A 17,904-nucleotide genomic window follows, 5' to 3' on the forward strand; every position below is an offset into this window, starting at 1 on the left:
CTCTCTCTCTCTCATAATTAAATACATCTTTTTTAAAAGGGGGAAAAAGAAAAATGTCCGTGATTATGCAATAATTTCCTTTAAGAACATTTCACATAATTTACCAGTTAGAAAGTACATGTGGTGCAAGATTATTCATTATATCTCTGTTTGTTTAAAAGGCTCTAGGGCAATTTACACATTTAATGCAATTCCTATCAAAATCACATCCATTTTTTTCAAATAAATAGAACAAATAATCTTAAAATTTATATGGAACCAGAAAAGACCTCAAATAGCCAAAGTAATATTGAAAAAGAAAGCCAAAGTTGATGGCATCACAATTCCAGACTTCACGCTCTATTACAAAGCTGTCATCATCAAGACAGTATGGTACTGGCAAAAAAACGGACACATAGATCAATGGAACGGAATAGAGAGTCCAGAAATAGACCCTCAACTCTATGGTCAACTAGTCTTCAACAAAGCAGGAAAGAATGTCCAATGGAAAAAAGACAGTCTCTTCAACAAATGGTGCTGGGAAAATTGGACAGCCACATGCAGAAAAATGAAATTGGACCACTTCCTTACACCACACATGAAAATAGACTCAAAATGGATGAAGGACCTCAATGTGAGAAAGGAATCCATCAAAAGACTCAATTTCAAAAAACAGACTGAGGGTTGCTGGGAGGAGTGGGGATGGGAGAGGGTGGTGGGGATATGGACATTGGGGAGGGTATGTGCTATGATGAGTGCTGTGAAATATGTAAACCTGGCGAGTCACAGACCTGTACCCCTGGGATAAAAACACATTATATGTTTATCAAAAATTAAAAAAAAATTAAAAATTAGAAAAATAAAAGGCGCTAGGGCAGGATTCCTGGGTGGCTCAGTAAGTTAAACATCTGCCTTTAGCTTAGGTCATGATCCCAGAGTCCTGGGATCAAGTCCTGCATGAGGCTCCTTGCTCATTAGGGAGTCTGCTTCTCCCTCTTCCTGCCACTCCCCTTTGTGCTTGTATGCGCTCTCTCTCTCTCTGTCTGGCAAATAAATAAAATCTCTAAATAAATAAATAAAAGGCTTTAGGATTATTTGAGGTCCTGAAATCTTCTTGTGTCAACCATTCTCTTTCACCATGCACAAAGATAAACTCTAATGGATGAAAACCTCAATGTGAGAAAGGAATCCATCAAAATCCTAGAGGACAGCATAGGCAGTAACCTCTTTGACATCAGCCACAGCAACTTCTTTCAAGATATGTCTTCAAAGGCAAAGGAAACAAAAGCAAAAATGAACTTTTGTGACTTCATCAAGATCAAAACCTTCTGCACAGCAAAGGAAACTGTTAACAAAACAAAGAAACAACCCACGGAATGGGAGAAGATACTCGCAAATGACACTACAGACAAAGGGCTGATATCCAGAGGTCTATAAACACCTCTTCAAACTCAACACTCAAAAAACAGATAATCACATCAAAAAATGAGCAGAAGACATGAACAGACACTTTCCCAATGAAGACATACAAATGGGCAGCAGACACTTGAAAAAATGTTTATCATCATTAGCCATCAGGGAAATTCAAATCAAAACCATATTGAGTCCATAGTCTCTCATGGTTCACATCCCCTTCCAATTTACCCAAATTCCCTTCTCCTCTCTAACGCCCCTTGTCCTCCATGCTATTTGTTATGCTCCACAAATAAGTGAAACCATATGATAATTGACTCTCTCTGCTTGACTTATTTCACTCAGCATAATCTCTTCCAGTCCCGTCCATGTTGCTACAAAAGTTGGGTATTCATTCTTTCTGATGGAGGCATAATACTCCATAGTGTATATGGACCACATCTTCCTTATCCATTCATCCGTTGAAGGGCATCTTGGTTCTTTCCACAGTTTGGCGACTGTGGCCATTGCTGCTATAAACATTGGGGTACAGATGGCCCTTCTTTTCACGACATCTGTGTCTTTGGGGGGGGTACCAGGTGGTGGGTATTATAGAGGGCACGGCTTGCATGGAGCACTGGGTGTGGTGAAAAAAATAATGAATAATGCTTTTCTGAAAATAAATAAATTGGGGAAAAATCTTAAAAAAAATATTGAATTGAAACAGCAAAAAAATAAAAAAAAACAACCCACATTGTGATTCCAACTTACACCAGTTAGAATGGCCAAAATTAACAAGGCAGGAAACAACAAATGTTGGAAAGGATGTGGAGAAAGGGGAACCCACCTGCACTGTCAGTGGGAATGCAAGTTGGTGCAGCCACTTTGGAAAACAGTGTGGGGATTCTCAAAAAATTAAAAATAGAGTTACCCTGTGACCCAGCAATTGCACTATTGGATATTTACCCCAAAGATACAGCTGTAGTGAAAAGAAGGGTCACCTGTACCTCAATGTTCATTAAAGCAATTCATTCACAGTGGCCAAACTGTAGAAAGAACCAAGATGCCCTTCAATGGAAGAATGGATAAAGAAGATATGGTCCATATATACTATGGAGTATTATGCCTCCATCAGAAAGGATGAATACCCAACTTTTGTTTCAACATGAATGGGATTGGAGGAGATTATGGAGGGGATTATGCTGAGTGAAATAAGTCAAGCAGAAAGAGTCATATTGTTTTATCATATGGTTTCACTTACTTGTAGAACATAGGAATAGCATGGAGGACTGTGGACTCTGAGAAACAAACTGAGGGTTTTGGAGGGGAGGGGGATGTGGGGATGGCTGAGCCTGGTGGTGGGTATTGTGGAGGGCACATATTGCATGGAGCACTGGGTGTGGTGCATGAACAATGAATCTTGGAAGACTGCACCAAAAACTAATGACTATACAGTGACTAACATAAATATATATATATATATATATATATATATATATATCTCAAATAAATAAATAAATAAAAGTTTCTAGAACTATTTGAAGTGTTGAAATCTTCTTGTGTCACTTTTTACAGAGTTTTCCAAGTATTTGGTTGATTTGCCAAATATTTTCATGTTTATTACCATAAAATAATTTGTCATATTCTCTTGAAAATAACATTAAAAAAATACACAGTCAGTGTTTTGGTATCTGCACACACCCACATATGACAGAAAGAACAGCAAATGGTTCGACCATTCTCTTACACCATACACAAAGATAAACTCAAAATGGATAAAAGACCTCAAAGTGAGACAGGAATCCATCAGAATCCTACAGGAGAACATAGGCAGTAACCTCTTCAATATCAGCTACAACAACTTCTTTCAAGATATGTCTCCAAAAACAAAGGAAACAAAAGTGAAAATAAACTTTTGGGACTTCATCAAAATCAAAAGCTTATGCCCAAAAAAGGAAACAGTCAAAAAAAACCAAAGAGGCAACCCACAGAATGGGAGAAGATATTTGCAAATGACAGTACAGACAAAAGGTTGATATCCAGGATCTATAATGAACTCCTCAAACTCAACACACACAAAACAGATAATCATATCAAAAAATGGGCAGAAGATATGAACAGACACTTCTCCAATCAAGACATACAAATGGCTATCAGACACATGAAAAAATGCTCATCATCACTAGCACTCAGGGAGATTCAAATTAAAACCACATTGAGATATCACCTTACACCAGTTAGAATGGCCAAAATTAACAAGACAGGAAACAACATGTGTTGGAGAGGATGTGGAGAAAGGGGAACCCTCTTACACTGTTGGTGGGAATGCAAGTTGGTGCAGTCTCTTTGGAGAACAGTGTGGAGATTCCTCAAGAAATTAAAAATAGAGCTTCCCTATGACCCTGCAATTGCACTCCTGGGTAATTACCCCAAAGACACAGATGTCGTGAAAAGAAGGGCCATCTGTACCCCAATGTTTATAGCAGCAATGGCCACAGTCGCCAAACTATGGAAAGAACCAAGATGCCCTTCAACGGATGAATGGATAAGGAAGATGTGGTCCATATACACTATGGAGTATTATGCCTCCATCAGAAAGAATGAATACCCAACTTTTGTAGCAACATGGACGGGACTGGAAGAGATTATGCTGAGTGAAATAAGTCAAGCAGAGAGAGTCAATTATCATATGGTTTCACTTATTTGTGGAGCATAACAAATAGCATGGAGGACAAGGGGCGTTAGAGAGGAGAAGGGAATTTGGGTAAATTGGAAGGGGAGGTGAACCATGAGAGACTATGGACTCTGAAGAACAATCTGAGGGGTTTGAAGTGGCGGGGGAGTGGGAGGTAGGGGTACCAGGTGGGGGGTATTATAGAGGGCACGGCTTGCATGGAGCACGGGTGTGGTGAAAAAATAATGAATAATGTTTTTCTGAAAATAAATAAATTGGAAAAAAAATAAATAAATGAATTAATAGAAAAAAATGGGCAGAAGATATGAACAGACACTTCTCCAATCAAGACATACAAATGGCTATCAGACACATGAAAAAATGTTCATCATCACTAGCGCTCAGGGAGATTCAAATTAAAACCACATTGAGATATCACCTTACACCAGTTAGAATGGCCAAAATTAACAAGACAGGAAACAACATGTGTTGGAGAGGATGTGGAGAAAGGGGAACCCTCTTACACTGTTGGTGGGAATGCAAGTTGGTGCAGCCTCTTTGGAGAACAGTGTGGAGATTCCTCAAGAAATTAAAAATAGAGCTTCCCTATGACCCTGCAATTGCACTCCTGGGTATTTACCCCAAAGATACAGATGTCGTGAAAAGAAGGGCCATCTGTACCCCAATGTTTATAGCAGCAATGGCCACGGTCGCCAAACTATGGAAAGAACCAAGATGCCCTTCAACGGATGAATGGATAAGGAAGATGTGGTCCATATACACTATGGAGTATTATGCCTGCATCAGAAAGGATGAATACTCAACTTTTGTAGCAACATGGATGGGACTCGAAGAGATTATGCTGAGTGAAATAAATCAAGCAGAGAGAGTCAATTACCATACGGTTTCACTTATTTGTGGAGCATAACAAATAGCATGGAGGACAAGCAATGTTAGAGAGGAGAAGGGAGTTGGGGTAAATTGGAAGTGGAGGTGAACCATGAGAGACTATGGACTCTGAAAAACAATCTGAGGGGTTTGAAGTGGCGGGGGGGTGGGAGGTTGGTGTACCAGGTGGTGGGTATTAGAAAGGGCATGGATTGCATGGAGCACTGGGTGTGGTGAAAAAATAATGAATACTGTTATGCTGAAAATAAATTAATTAATTAAAAAAAAAAGAATAGCAAATGGTCGGGTGGTGGCCCCTAGAAGCCAGTGTGGGGCTGCAGGCCATCTTGATTGGCCATTAAGACTCAGCACAACAAGAAAATAGATCTCAGCCTTCACTATGAACCAGCCAGAATGGGACAGACACACAAGTCTCCAGACAATGGTGTGAAATACTGCCTTGTCATACAGAGGCTGCTACAGAGGAACTCATCTTTAACAAAGCAAGTGGGTGCAGAATAATCCATTCATTCCTCTCTATTTTTAAACCTGTGACTCAGACTCCAGGGGGAATTCTGAACCAAATGTTCTTAGAGGGGAGAAGCAAGATTTGCTTCAGAAAGAGAATCCCGACTTCACATGTGCCTACCAGGTATCTCCCAGCCCTCTGCTCTTGCCATACTTTGTGCACAGATTGCAACAGACCAGAGCTCTGGATTCTGCTACACACAGGGGCACAGGGAACCTTCATTCCCATGTGCAAGGAGGAAAATGTATTCTAGTACACCGAAAACCCATGGTCCGTAGTTCTGTCTTGACATAAATCCAAGTAGGATCAGCTGGCAGAAACTCTCCCATCTCCTGATTTAATGAAATGCAAGCATCTCTCCTTCGTGTGGCCCAGCGTGTAGCTAGGTGAGGGCGTCTTGGAGTGGCCAGGATCTTCAGCAGAGGAAAATTCACATATAATGGGTGGGTGAAAAAGGCCTACTCTCAGACTCCAAGTGCAAGGTACAGCAGAGTCCCAGGCACCAAAGAACACCCTGGAGGTTCTCAGCAAACAACTTATGATTGCCATTACTATGTGGGAACACCACTTGGATTTCTGGGAGCATACTCTCCCTTCTGCCCGCACCCCTCCAGCACAGCACCACCTTGGCCCAGCCATGAGTAAGGGAATTGAGAGTATGGGCTGTGTGAAGACAAGAGACCGGTGGGAAGAGCACCAGGGTTGGCTGGGACAGTTAGCCAATCCCATCACCTCCACACAAGGCTATGATAGTCCTACAAGAACTGACCTGCAACATCCAGGTGGAAGGACACCTTCTGGCCCACAGCCTCACAGATGTACTCCCCAGCATCTTCTTTCCCCGCCTGTTGCACCACCAGCTGCCTCTTGCAACCTTTCGCCTCCATGCATATTTTGGAGCTCGCATTCAGCTTCTTCCCATCCTTGTACCATGTCACCTCCGTCTTGTCCCGGGCCACCTCACAGCTCAGTGTGGCACTGGCCCCCGCCTTGGTCTGCACCTCACTGCATGCTGGCTGCTCCTTGGCAAACGCCACAGAGGGCTCTGGGGACAGAGACAGATATATATGTTAAGAGACACAGAGCTGGTACCACTTAGGTCACAGGGAGGAAAGCTTCAGAGTTCAGTTAATTTCCTACTTGGAGCAAATGCCATCATGTGTCCAGCAGGCTGCTGGAGAGTGTCTGCAAACATATGCCTCCTGACCTGGGGCCCGAGTGTACATTTAGATGTATCCATCCCAGGTGACAGCCAGCCCTTGTGGGGAGGTGGGCCTATTCACTCCTATACCCCCAGCACACAGTACGCCCACCACACACTACATCCTATCGGTGTAGCTTATGGTGTAAGATACACTGGCTTTAAAAGATATTTCCAAAGTGATTTCAGAAATGGATGTGCCAGTTTACACTTCCACCAGCAGTGTGTGAGAGTTCCAATTCCTCACATCCTTGCCAACATCTGAGATTGCCTCTTTTCTAAAACTGCATGACTCCCAGTAAACTCAAGTGCATACACACAGAATCTCAGAGAGTCCATGCTGTGAAAGCAGCCAGCCATGCACACAATCACTGGCACAACCCAAGTGAATGCTGGCCCACAGCATGCAGGCACCAGGCACCATGGTAGTGGCTAGAAACATGACAGTCTGTACCCAATCTACTGAGGAAGACAGACAAGCACATCAGTCATGACGGCAGAGATGCCCTGCTTGGGTGTAGTTAAACAATGCCACACATGTGAGAGAAGGGATGGATGGGTCCCTTAGGCTCTGGGGCCAGGGCAGACCTCTCCGAGGAGTGATGAATGACACAAGACAGACAGCTTTGATTCAAGCATAGGGCAGACATTCTAATAGAGGGGAGCCCAGGGCCAGGTTCTTCTGTAGGGATGCTGTGGAGTCATTGAGGATGGTCTAAGGGAGCCACTCAGGGATGTAGGGTCCCACTGGCCCTTGTTTGTCCCCTAGGGACACTGCTGTGTCTAGGCAGGACATGATAATGACAATGCAGGCACAGCACAGCTCCCAAAAAAACAGGGAGACCACCAGTACATGCACACTTGTGTGCAAAGAGGGGTGCAGTTAGAGGAGGATCCAGGTCTCCCGGGAAGAGGGACCATGTAGAATTGAGCTGGCACTCAGCCATGTTCCCCTCAAGGGTCTCATGAGTTCTGAAGCTGCTGGACACAGGAGACTATTAAGCCCCACAGAAAACCTCTGAGCTCCAGAGCAGACAGCACACTCTGGCACCTTGCATTCCAGGGAAGATTAGCGTTGAGCATCTGCTGGGAAACGGGCCTCACCCACACCTAAGCATCGCAGGAATTTAGGGAAGAGCATGCCCAGAATTGGGGCCCACCAGAGACGGAAGGCCCTGATCAAAACTGCAAGGGGGCCCCGAGCCAGCATGGTCCTGGAATGAGCTGAAGTTTGGCTGCCTTCTCTCTACTATCATAGGAAGGAACAACCCTCTTTCTGGAATAAGATAGCATGATCTATACCCAACAAGTTTTCTTAAGCAATGTCTGACAGTCAGTGGAAATGTTGCTTGTGTGTCAAGGAAAGGAGTAAATAGTAAACCAAAAAAAGGACAGTATCAGGTGATGGGTTATTATGCTTTTTCAGACTGGGATATACCCATGATTAATACTGTTTTAAAATGAAACTTTAAAAATAGATCAAACAGGGGTGGCCTGGGTGGCTCAGTGGGTTGAAGCCTCTGCCTTTGGCTCAGGTCATGATCCCAGGGTCCTGGGATCGAGCCCCACATTGGGCTCTCTGCTCAGCAGGGAGCCTGCTTCCCCCTCTCTCTCTGCCTGCCTCTCTGTCTACTTGTAATCTCTGTCTGTCAAATAAATAAATAAAATCTTTTTAAAAAATAGATCAAACATAAGAAATTTACTACAGAGTCTGGAATCTATAAGAAATCAATGAGATGGAAATTATAGCACTTGAAAATAGTCAACACAGTATATAAGTGAGTCAGGCATACTCTAAGCAGAACAGAACATTAGGGAATTTTAAGGTAGGTGAAAAAAAAAACACAGAATAAAGGAGAGAGAGCAAAATAATTAAGAGGCAGAAAGAAAGATGCATATGAGACATGTGGGGAAACGCAAAATGGTTAAATAAAATGTAAGAGAACTTGGGACAGAGGAGAGAGATGGGACAGAACAGAGATAGGCCAAGGATAGCCTATAGTTGAGGAGAACATAAACCCACACACCCAAGATGACCTGCGGCTCCAACCAGGACGAATAAAAAGGAAACCACCCTAGGTTCATCAAAGTAAAACCGCTGAAAACTAAAACCAAACATAGTATCTTAAAAGCAACAGGAGAAAGGAAGGAAGGAAGGAAGGAAGGAAGGAAGGAAGGAAGGAGAAGAAAAGAAAAAGGAAAAGAAAAAAAGTCTTTGAAGCAACATAACAAAACTGACAGTTGATGTTTTAGAAGAAAATATGGGACTCAGAAGACAATGGAATGATATCTTCAAAATGTTAAAATACATGCCATTGACTCTTAACAACATAGAGGTTGGGGTGATGAAGTCTCATGCAATCAAAAACCTGTGTATAATTTGACTCCCCCGGAATGTAACTACTGATAGCTTACTGTTGACTAGAAGCCTTGCTGATGATACAAACTTGACCAATACACAATTTGCTATATGTGTTATGTATTACAGACAGAATTCTTCAGTGAAGTAGGTTACAGGCAAGAGAATGTTACTAAGAAAATTGTAAGAAAGAGAAAGCATATTTACCATACTGTACTGTATTTATTTAAAAAATGCACATACAAGTGGACCTGTGGAGTTCAAACTGATGTTGTTCAAAAGTAAGTTGTATTTACAAATTACAAAATTGTATTTACAAATTACAAAAAAAGCTCTATTAAAATGTAATGTGATTCCCAGAGAAAATACCCTCAGAATTAAAAAATAAATAAATATGTTTCCATATAAGAAAAAAAAATAGAGCCTGAGAATACCAGCTAAAATAACTACTAATGACAGAGTTCTTCAGGCAGAACAGGTAAACAAATAATCTCAGAATATGGGGTCCAAACGCTGGCTCTGTGGTTTTCTGGCTGTGTGAATTTTGGCAACTTATAGATTTTTCTTAGCCTCATATTAAAATGCAAATAATTGGGGTGCCTGGGTGGCTCAGTGGGTTAAGTATCTGCCTTCGGCTCAGGTCATGATCCTGGAGTCTTATGATCGAGCCCTGCATCAGGATCTCTGCTCAGCAGGGATATTGCTTCCCTCTCTCTGCCTGTCTCTCTGCCTACTTGTGGTCTCTGTCTGTTAAATAAATAAATAAAATATTAAAAAAATAAAATAAAATAAAATGGGAATAATCAGAACTCCTCCTCTGAGGTTGTTGCAATGTTTGCCCAAGTGAAAAGACAAGAAGCACTGATAAAATACAATCATTGTCATGTAATTCATACCTGCTGGCTGCTGCTTGGGAAGCTTTGTGACCAAACAGGACATGAGACATCACCTGCATGCACCCCCACTCTGGATAACTACTGTGTTCTAAGTAGCATAAGAAAGACCTCAAGGAACCCACCTGTGACGTCCAGGCAGAAGGACACCTTCTGGCCCCCGGCCTCGCAGCTGTACTCCCCAGCATCTGCCTTCCCCACCTGCTGCACCACCAGCCGCCTGCTGCAGCCCTTGGCCTCCACATGCACATTGGAGCTCGCACTCAGCTTCTTCCCGTCCTTGTACCATGTCACCTCTGTCTGGGCCTGGGCCACCTCACAGCTCAGGGTGGCACTGGCCCCTGCCTTGGCCTGCACTTCACTGTGTGCTGGTTGCTCCTTGGCAAACACCACGGAGGGCTCTGGGGACACAGAGGGACGCACATGATTGAAGATATCATGTCTGTTAGGAAGGCAGCACTGGGTTAAGAAGTACTGAACCAGGAAGCAGAGGGAATGGAAACTTCTCCTTTGTCAGCTCTGTGTCAGTTGTGTCATCTGGAGAAGCCCTATAGCCTTCTCAGCAATAAGTAACACAATTCATGTACCCATTCTGTAACTACTGTATGAGGGCTTGTTCAGGTGGGGACCATACATTCTACCACTGGTCCTCATGAACTGTCCCAGCTCTATGTTGCCTGAAGGAGTGAAAAGCCTAAATTCTCCCTTTCCTCAATGTGGACTGTTCCAGGGGGTCCCTAACTCTACCACATCTCCTATGGGCTGTTCTAAGTGGGAACCACATATGACCACTGCTCCACGTAGCTATTCCAGGTGAGATACACGCAGACTGAAAGTGAAGGGATGGAGAAGCATTTTTCATGCCAATGGTCCTCAAAAGGAGGCTGGGGTAGTGATTCTCATATCAGATAAATTAGACTTCAAACTAAAGACTATAGTCAGAGATACAGAAGGACACTGCATAATCCTTAAAGGGACTATCAACCAAGATGATCTAACAATTGTAAATATCTATGCTCCCAATATGGGAGCAGCCAATTACTTAAGAAAACTGTTAATCAAGATAAAGAGTCATATTGATATGAATACACTAATCGTAGGAGATCTTAACACGCCTCTTTCAGAATTAGACAGATCATCGAAGCAGAAAATCAATAAAGAAACAAGAGCATTGAATGACACATTGGACCAGATGGACCTCATAGATATATACACAACATTCCACTCTAAAACAACAGAATACTCATTCTTCTCAAGTGCACATGGAACCTTCTCCAGAATAGACCACATACTGGGTCACAAATCAGGACTCAACCGATACCAAAAAACTGAGATTATTCCCTGCATATTCTCAGATCACAATGCTTTGAAACTGGAGCTCAATTACAAGGAAAAGTTCCGAAGGAACTCAAACACTGGAAGCTAAAGACCACCTTGCTTAAGAATGCTTGGATCACCCAGGAGATCAAAGAAGAACTGAAACAATTCATGGAAACCAATGAGAATGAAGACACTTCGGTCCAAAACCTATGGGATACAGCAAAGGCGGTCCTAAGGGGAAAATACATAGCCATCCAAGCCTCCCTCAAAAAAATTGAAAAATCCAGAACACACCAGCTGTCTCTACACCTTAAAGAAGTGGAGAATCAACAACAAATCAAACCAACTCCACACATAAGAAGGGAAATCATCAAGATTAGAGCTGAGATCAATGAGGGAGAAACCAGAGATACAGTAGAATGTATCAATGAAACTAGAAGCTGGTTTTTTGAAAGAATCAATAAGATCGATAAGCCACTGGCTACACTAATCCAAAAGAAAAGAGAGAAAGCCCAAATTCATATAATTATGAACGAAAAGGGAGAGATCACAACTAACACCAAGGAAGTAGAAACAATCATCAGAAGTTATTACGAACAGTTATATGCCAATAAGCTTAGCAACCTAGATGAAATGGATGCATTCCTGGAAAAATATAAACTACCAAAATTGAACCAGGAAGAAATCAAGAACCTGAATAGACTGATATCTAATAACGAGATTGAATCAGTGATCAAAAACCTCCCAAAAATCAAGAGCCCAGGACCTGATGGATTCCCTGGGGAATTCTACCAAACCTTCAAAGAAGAAAAAACTCCTATTCCCCTGAAGCTGTTTCAAAAAATTGAAGCAGAAGGAAAACTTCCAGACTCTTTCTATGAAGCCAGCATTACCCTGATCCCCAAACCAGGCAAGGACCCTACCAAAAAGGAGAATTTCAGACCAATATCACTGATGAATATGGATGCTAAGATCCTCAACAAGATCCTAGCCAACAGGATCCAAGAGCACATTAAAAAGATTATCTACCATGATCAGGTAGGATTCATCCCTGGGCTACAAGGATGATTCAACATTCGCAAATCAATCAATGTGATACAACAAATTAATATGAGAAGAGAGAAGAACCACATGGTCCTCTCAATTGATGCAGAAAAAGCATTTGACAAAATCCAGCATCCGTTCCTGATTAAAATGCTTCAAAGTATAGGAATAGAGGGAACATTCCTGAACCTCATCTAATCTATCTATGAAAGACCCAGGGCAAATATCATCCTCAATGGGAAAAAGCTTGCAGCCTTCCCATTGAGAACAGGAACAAGACAAGGATGCCCACTTTCACCACTCTTGTTCAACATAGTATTAGAAATCCTAGCAACAGCAATCAGACAACAGAGAGAAATAAAAGGTATCCAGATTGGTAATGAAAAAGTCAAACTCTCTCTCTTTGCAGATGACATGATTCTTTATATGGAAAACCCAAAAGACTCCACCCCCAAACTACTAGAACTCATACAGCAATTCAGCAACGTGGCAGGATACAAAGTCAATGTGCAGAAATCAGTGGCTTTCTTATACAATAACAATGAAAATACAGAAAGGGAAATTAGAGAATCGATTCCATTTACTATAGCACCAAGAACCATAAGATACCTGGGAATAAACCTAACCAAAGAGCTAAAGGATCTGTACTTGAGGAACTACAGAACACTCATGAAAGAAATTGAAGAAGACACAAATAGATGGAAGACCATTCCATGCTCTTGGATCGGAAGAATAAACATTGTTAAAATGTCTATACTGCCTAGAGCAATCTATACTTTTAATGCCATTCCGATCAAAATTCCACCGGCATTCTTCAAAGAGCTGGAGCAAATAATCCTAAAATTTGTATGGAATCAGAAGAGACCCCGAATCGCTAAGGAAATGTTGAAAAACAAAAATAAAGCTGGCGGCATCACCTTACCTGATTTCAAGCTTTATTACAAAGCTGTGATCACCAAGACAGCATGGTACTGGCATAAAAACAGACACATAGACCAGTGGAACAGAGTAGAGAGCCCAAATATGGACCCTCAACTCTATGGTCAATTAATTTTTGACAAAACAGGAAAAAATATACAGTGGAAAAAAGACAGTCTCTTCAATAAATGGTGCTGGGAAAACTGGACAGCTATATGTAGAAGAATGAAATTCGACTATTCTCTTACACCGTACACAAAGATCAACTCAAAATGGATAAAAGACCTCAACGTGAGACAGGAATCCATCAGAATCCTAGAGGAGAACATAGGCAGTAATCTCTTCGATATCAGCCACAGCAACTTCTTTCAAGATACGTCTCCAAAGGCAAAGGAAACAAAAGCGAAAATAAACTTCTGGGACTTCATCAAAATCAAAAGCTTCTGCACAGCAAAGGAAACAGTCAAAAAAACAAAGAGGCAACCCACGGAATGGGAGAAGATATTTGCAAATGACAGTACAGACAAAAGGTTGATATCCAGGATCTATAATGAACTCCTCAAACTCAACACACACGAAACAGGCAAACACATCAAAAAATGGGCAGAAGATATGAACAGACACTTCTCCAATCAAGACATACAAATGGCTATCAGACACATGAAAAAATGTTCATCATCACTAGCGCTCAGGGAGATTCAAATTAAAACCACATTGAGATATCACCTTACACCAGTTAGAATGGCCAAAATTAACAAGACAGGAAACAACATGTGTTGGAGAGGATGTGGAGAAAGGGGAACCCTCTTACACTGTTGGTGGGAATGCAAGTTGGTGCAGCCTCTTTGGAGAACAGTGTGGAGATTCCTCAAGAAATTAAAAATAGAGCTTCCCTATGACCCTGCAATTGCACTCCTGGGTATTTACCCCAAAGATACAGATGTCGTGAAAAGAAGGGCCATCTGTACCCCAATGTTTATAGCAGCAATGGCCACGGTCGCCAAACTATGGAAAGAACCAAGATGCCCTTCAACGGATGAATGGATAAGGAAGATGTGGTCCATATACACTATGGAGTATTATGCCTCCATCAGAAAGGATGAATACCCAACTTTTGTAGCAACATGGACGGGACTGGAAGAGATTATGCTGAGTGAAATCAGTCAAGCAGAGAGAGTCAATTATCATATGGTTTCACTTATTTGTGGAGCATAACAAATAGCATGGAGGACAAGGGGCGTTAGAGAGGAGAAGGGAATTTGGGTAAATTGGAAGGGGAGGTGAACCATGAAAGACTATGGACTCTGAAAAACAATCTGAGGGGTTTGAAGTGGCGGGGGGGTGGGAGGTAGGGGTACCAGGTGGTGGGTATTATAGAGGACACGGCTTGCATGGAGCACTGGGTGTGGTGAAAAAAAAATAATGAATAATGTTTTTTGAAAATAAATAAATTTAAAAAAATACATGTAATGCAAACACTGATCAAAACAAAGCTGGAATATTTATATTAATATTTTATTAAAATTACATTAATATTAAAATAAGTAAATTTAATTTAATTTAATTTTAAAATAATTAATAAAATAAATAATATTATTTTAAATATTAAAATAAAATAAATCTTTGAGCCAGGAAAATTACCAGAAATATTATAAAGGCAAATGAGTTAATTTATAAAGAACATGTAATAATCCCAAATGAGTAAGCCCTTAACAACAGAGTCATAATATGCAAAGCAAAAACTGACAGAACTGCAAGTAAAAACAGAAAGTCCACATTTATAGCTAAAGACTTCATTCTTCACACAACAACTGGTAGAACTAGTAGACAGAAGATCATCAGGGGTATAGAAGAACCAACCCATTAACCAGCATGACCTAACTGACATTTGCAATGTGTTCCACCTAACAACAGCAGAATATACCTTCTCTTCAAGTATACATGGAACATTTACCATGTTGTAATGGTAACTTAACTACAGACCATACTTAACTTCTTACTGAAGTTAAGAAAAGAAATTTCTTAAAAATTATTAAATTGAAATAATACAAAGTATGTTCTCTGACCAGAATGGAAGTGGACTAGAAGTCAATAACAGAGAGATAAGAGTAATAAAAGAGAATACTTGGAAATTAAACAGCACACTTCTGAAAACTACAGAAATCAAAGAAGTCTCAAGGGAAGTCAGTAAATATTTTAAACTGAACAACAATTAAAATAAAAACATATCAAAATTTGCAGGATAAAGTTAAAGCAATAATTAGGGGGAAATTGACACTACTAAATATTTGTATTAGAAAAGAATAACTTTAAAAAATAAATAAATAAAATAAAAATTTAAAAATGAATAAATTGGCAGCATTGGAGGATAAAAAGAAAAGAAAAACTTTCAATCAGTAATCCTTTTTTTTTAACCTCAAGAAATTAGGAGCAAAATAAACCCAGAGCAAGCAAAAGGAAAATTAATAAAAACAGAAATCAATTAAATTGAAAAAATAGAGAAAATCAATGAAAACTATATATGGTTCATTGAAAAGATCAATAAAATTGATAAACCTCTAGTAAGACTAATAAAAAAGAGAGAAAATCTAAGCTAACAATATCAGGAATGGAAAGGAACATCACCACAGACCCTGCTGACATTAAAAGTATAATAAAGGAACACTACAAACAACTTTATGCACGTAAATTAGACAAATCTGAAGAGATAGAACAATTCCTCAAAAATTACAAACTACTAAAATTTGCCCAAGAAAAAATAGGTAACTTGCATAATTTCACCTCTATAAATAAAATGTTTTCAAAATTTAAACCTTCTAAAGGAAGAAATATTTAGCCCAGGATGACTTCACTGGTTTAATCAGGGAAATAACTTTAAGAGAAGAAATTAAAGAAGGAAGAGAAATCACATCAATTCTACACAATCTCGCATAGAAAACAGATGAGAAGGGAACCCTTTCCATTACCCTGAGGACAAAGTCACACAAATACATATATGAATACTACCAACCACACTTCCTCAAGAATATATATATAAACATACCCAATCAAACAGTAACCCATTGAATCAGAAATGTGTAAAAAGAATAACACACTGGGTGTTATACACAAACAATGAATCATGGAACACTACATAAAAAACTAATGATATACTGTATGGTGACTAACATAACATTAAAAAAACACACACAATGAGATACCCTCTTACAACAGTTAAAATGGCAAATATTAAAGAGTCAGAAAACAACAGGGGTGCCTCGGTAGCTCAGTGGATTGGGTCTCTGCCTTTGCTTCAGTTCATGGTCTCAGGGTCCTGGGATCAAGCCCTGTGTTGGGCTCTCTGCTTGGCAGGGAGCCTGCTTCCCCCTCTCTCTCTCTGCCTGCCTCTCTGCCCACTTGTGATCTCTATCTGTCAAATAAATAAATAAAATCTTTAAAAAAGAAAAAAGAATACAAAAAATGTTGGTGAGGATGTGAAGTGGGGGAATGGTTTCCCATTGTTGGTGGGAATGCAAGCTGGTACAGCCACTCTGGAAAACAGTATGAAGGTTCCTCAAGATGTTAAAAATAGAGTTACCCTATGACCCAGGAATTACACTACTGGGTATTTACCACAAAGATACAGATGTAGTGAAAAGAAGGAGCAACTACACCCCAAGTTCATAGCAGCAATGTCCACAACAGCCAAACTGTGGAAGGAGTCGAGATGCCCTTCAACAGATGAGTGGATAAAGAAGATATGGACCACATATACAATGGAATATTATCAACCATCAGAAAGGATGAATATCCAGGTTTTGCATCAACATGGATGGGACTGTAGGAAATTATGCTGAGCGAAATAAGTCAAGCAGAGAAAGTCAATTATCATATGGTTTCTCTCATGTGTGGAACATAAGGAATAGTGAGGAGGACCATACAGGAAGTGAGGGAAACTTGAATGAAAAGAATTAGAGAAGAAGATGAACCATAGGGGTCTATGGACTCCATAAAACAAACTGAGGGTTACAGAAGGGAGTGGGGTTGGGGGATGGATTAGCCCAGTGATGGGTATTAAGGAGGGTATAAGTGGTACCCTCCTTAATAAAAAAGGGTATAAGTGGTGATGAGCATTGGGTGTTATATGCAACTACTGAATCATTGAACACTACATGAAAAACCATGTACTATGTGGTAGCTAACTGAACAAAAATAAGACTGACTTCCTTCCCTCCTTTCTTCTTTCCCTCCTTCCTTATTCTTCAAGCCTGAACAGGAGCTCACTCAATGCAAATAGCCTTTTCCCCATCAGTACTTGTTGAAAACAATCACAGGCAATTACTGAACATAATGGCTGCCCAAGGTGGTAGGTATCAGTTGAGTAAACAACAGGCTAACAAATCAACTTAAAAGAAAAAGCTGCAAGAATGTCTATGTCCATAGAGGGCTTTGGAAAGCTCTGGCACATTCCTGGGCATCTAGAGGGCCACAAATATATGTATACTCAAGAATCATTTGAGGAGGCCCTAAACTCACACTATGGGCTAAACTTGAGGACGTGAAAACATGATTATAAACTGCCTGACTAAGTTGTATATGCATGTACCAACAAGAACTGGGAGCCTTACTGGTTAAAAGCATCTAAAGAAACCACTGTAAAACCATTAGCTAACCAACCAGAGACTTCAGGGGTTCAACACAGTACAAAATGCAGACTTCACAGAAGTA

At 40.6% G+C, this 17,904-nt stretch overlaps 1 protein-coding gene across 1 annotated transcript in view; it reads right to left on the bottom strand.

The window, feature by feature from the left end:
• LOC122915088 (obscurin-like) overlaps positions 1–17,904 on the bottom strand; it is a 61,009-nt gene that overhangs the window by 26,200 nt on the left and 16,905 nt on the right. The window contains exons 9-10 of the mRNA XM_044261649.1: positions 10,041–10,316; positions 6,232–6,507 (exon numbers count right to left, since the gene is read on the bottom strand). Of these exons, the coding sequence (XP_044117584.1) occupies positions 6,232–6,507; positions 10,041–10,316 (552 nt within the window). The remainder of the gene's footprint in view (positions 1–6,231; positions 6,508–10,040; positions 10,317–17,904) is intronic.

This window comes from Neovison vison, chromosome 1, assembly GCF_020171115.1.
Source record: "Neovison vison isolate M4711 chromosome 1, ASM_NN_V1, whole genome shotgun sequence".
Taxonomy (NCBI): Eukaryota; Metazoa; Chordata; class Mammalia; order Carnivora; family Mustelidae; genus Neogale; species Neogale vison.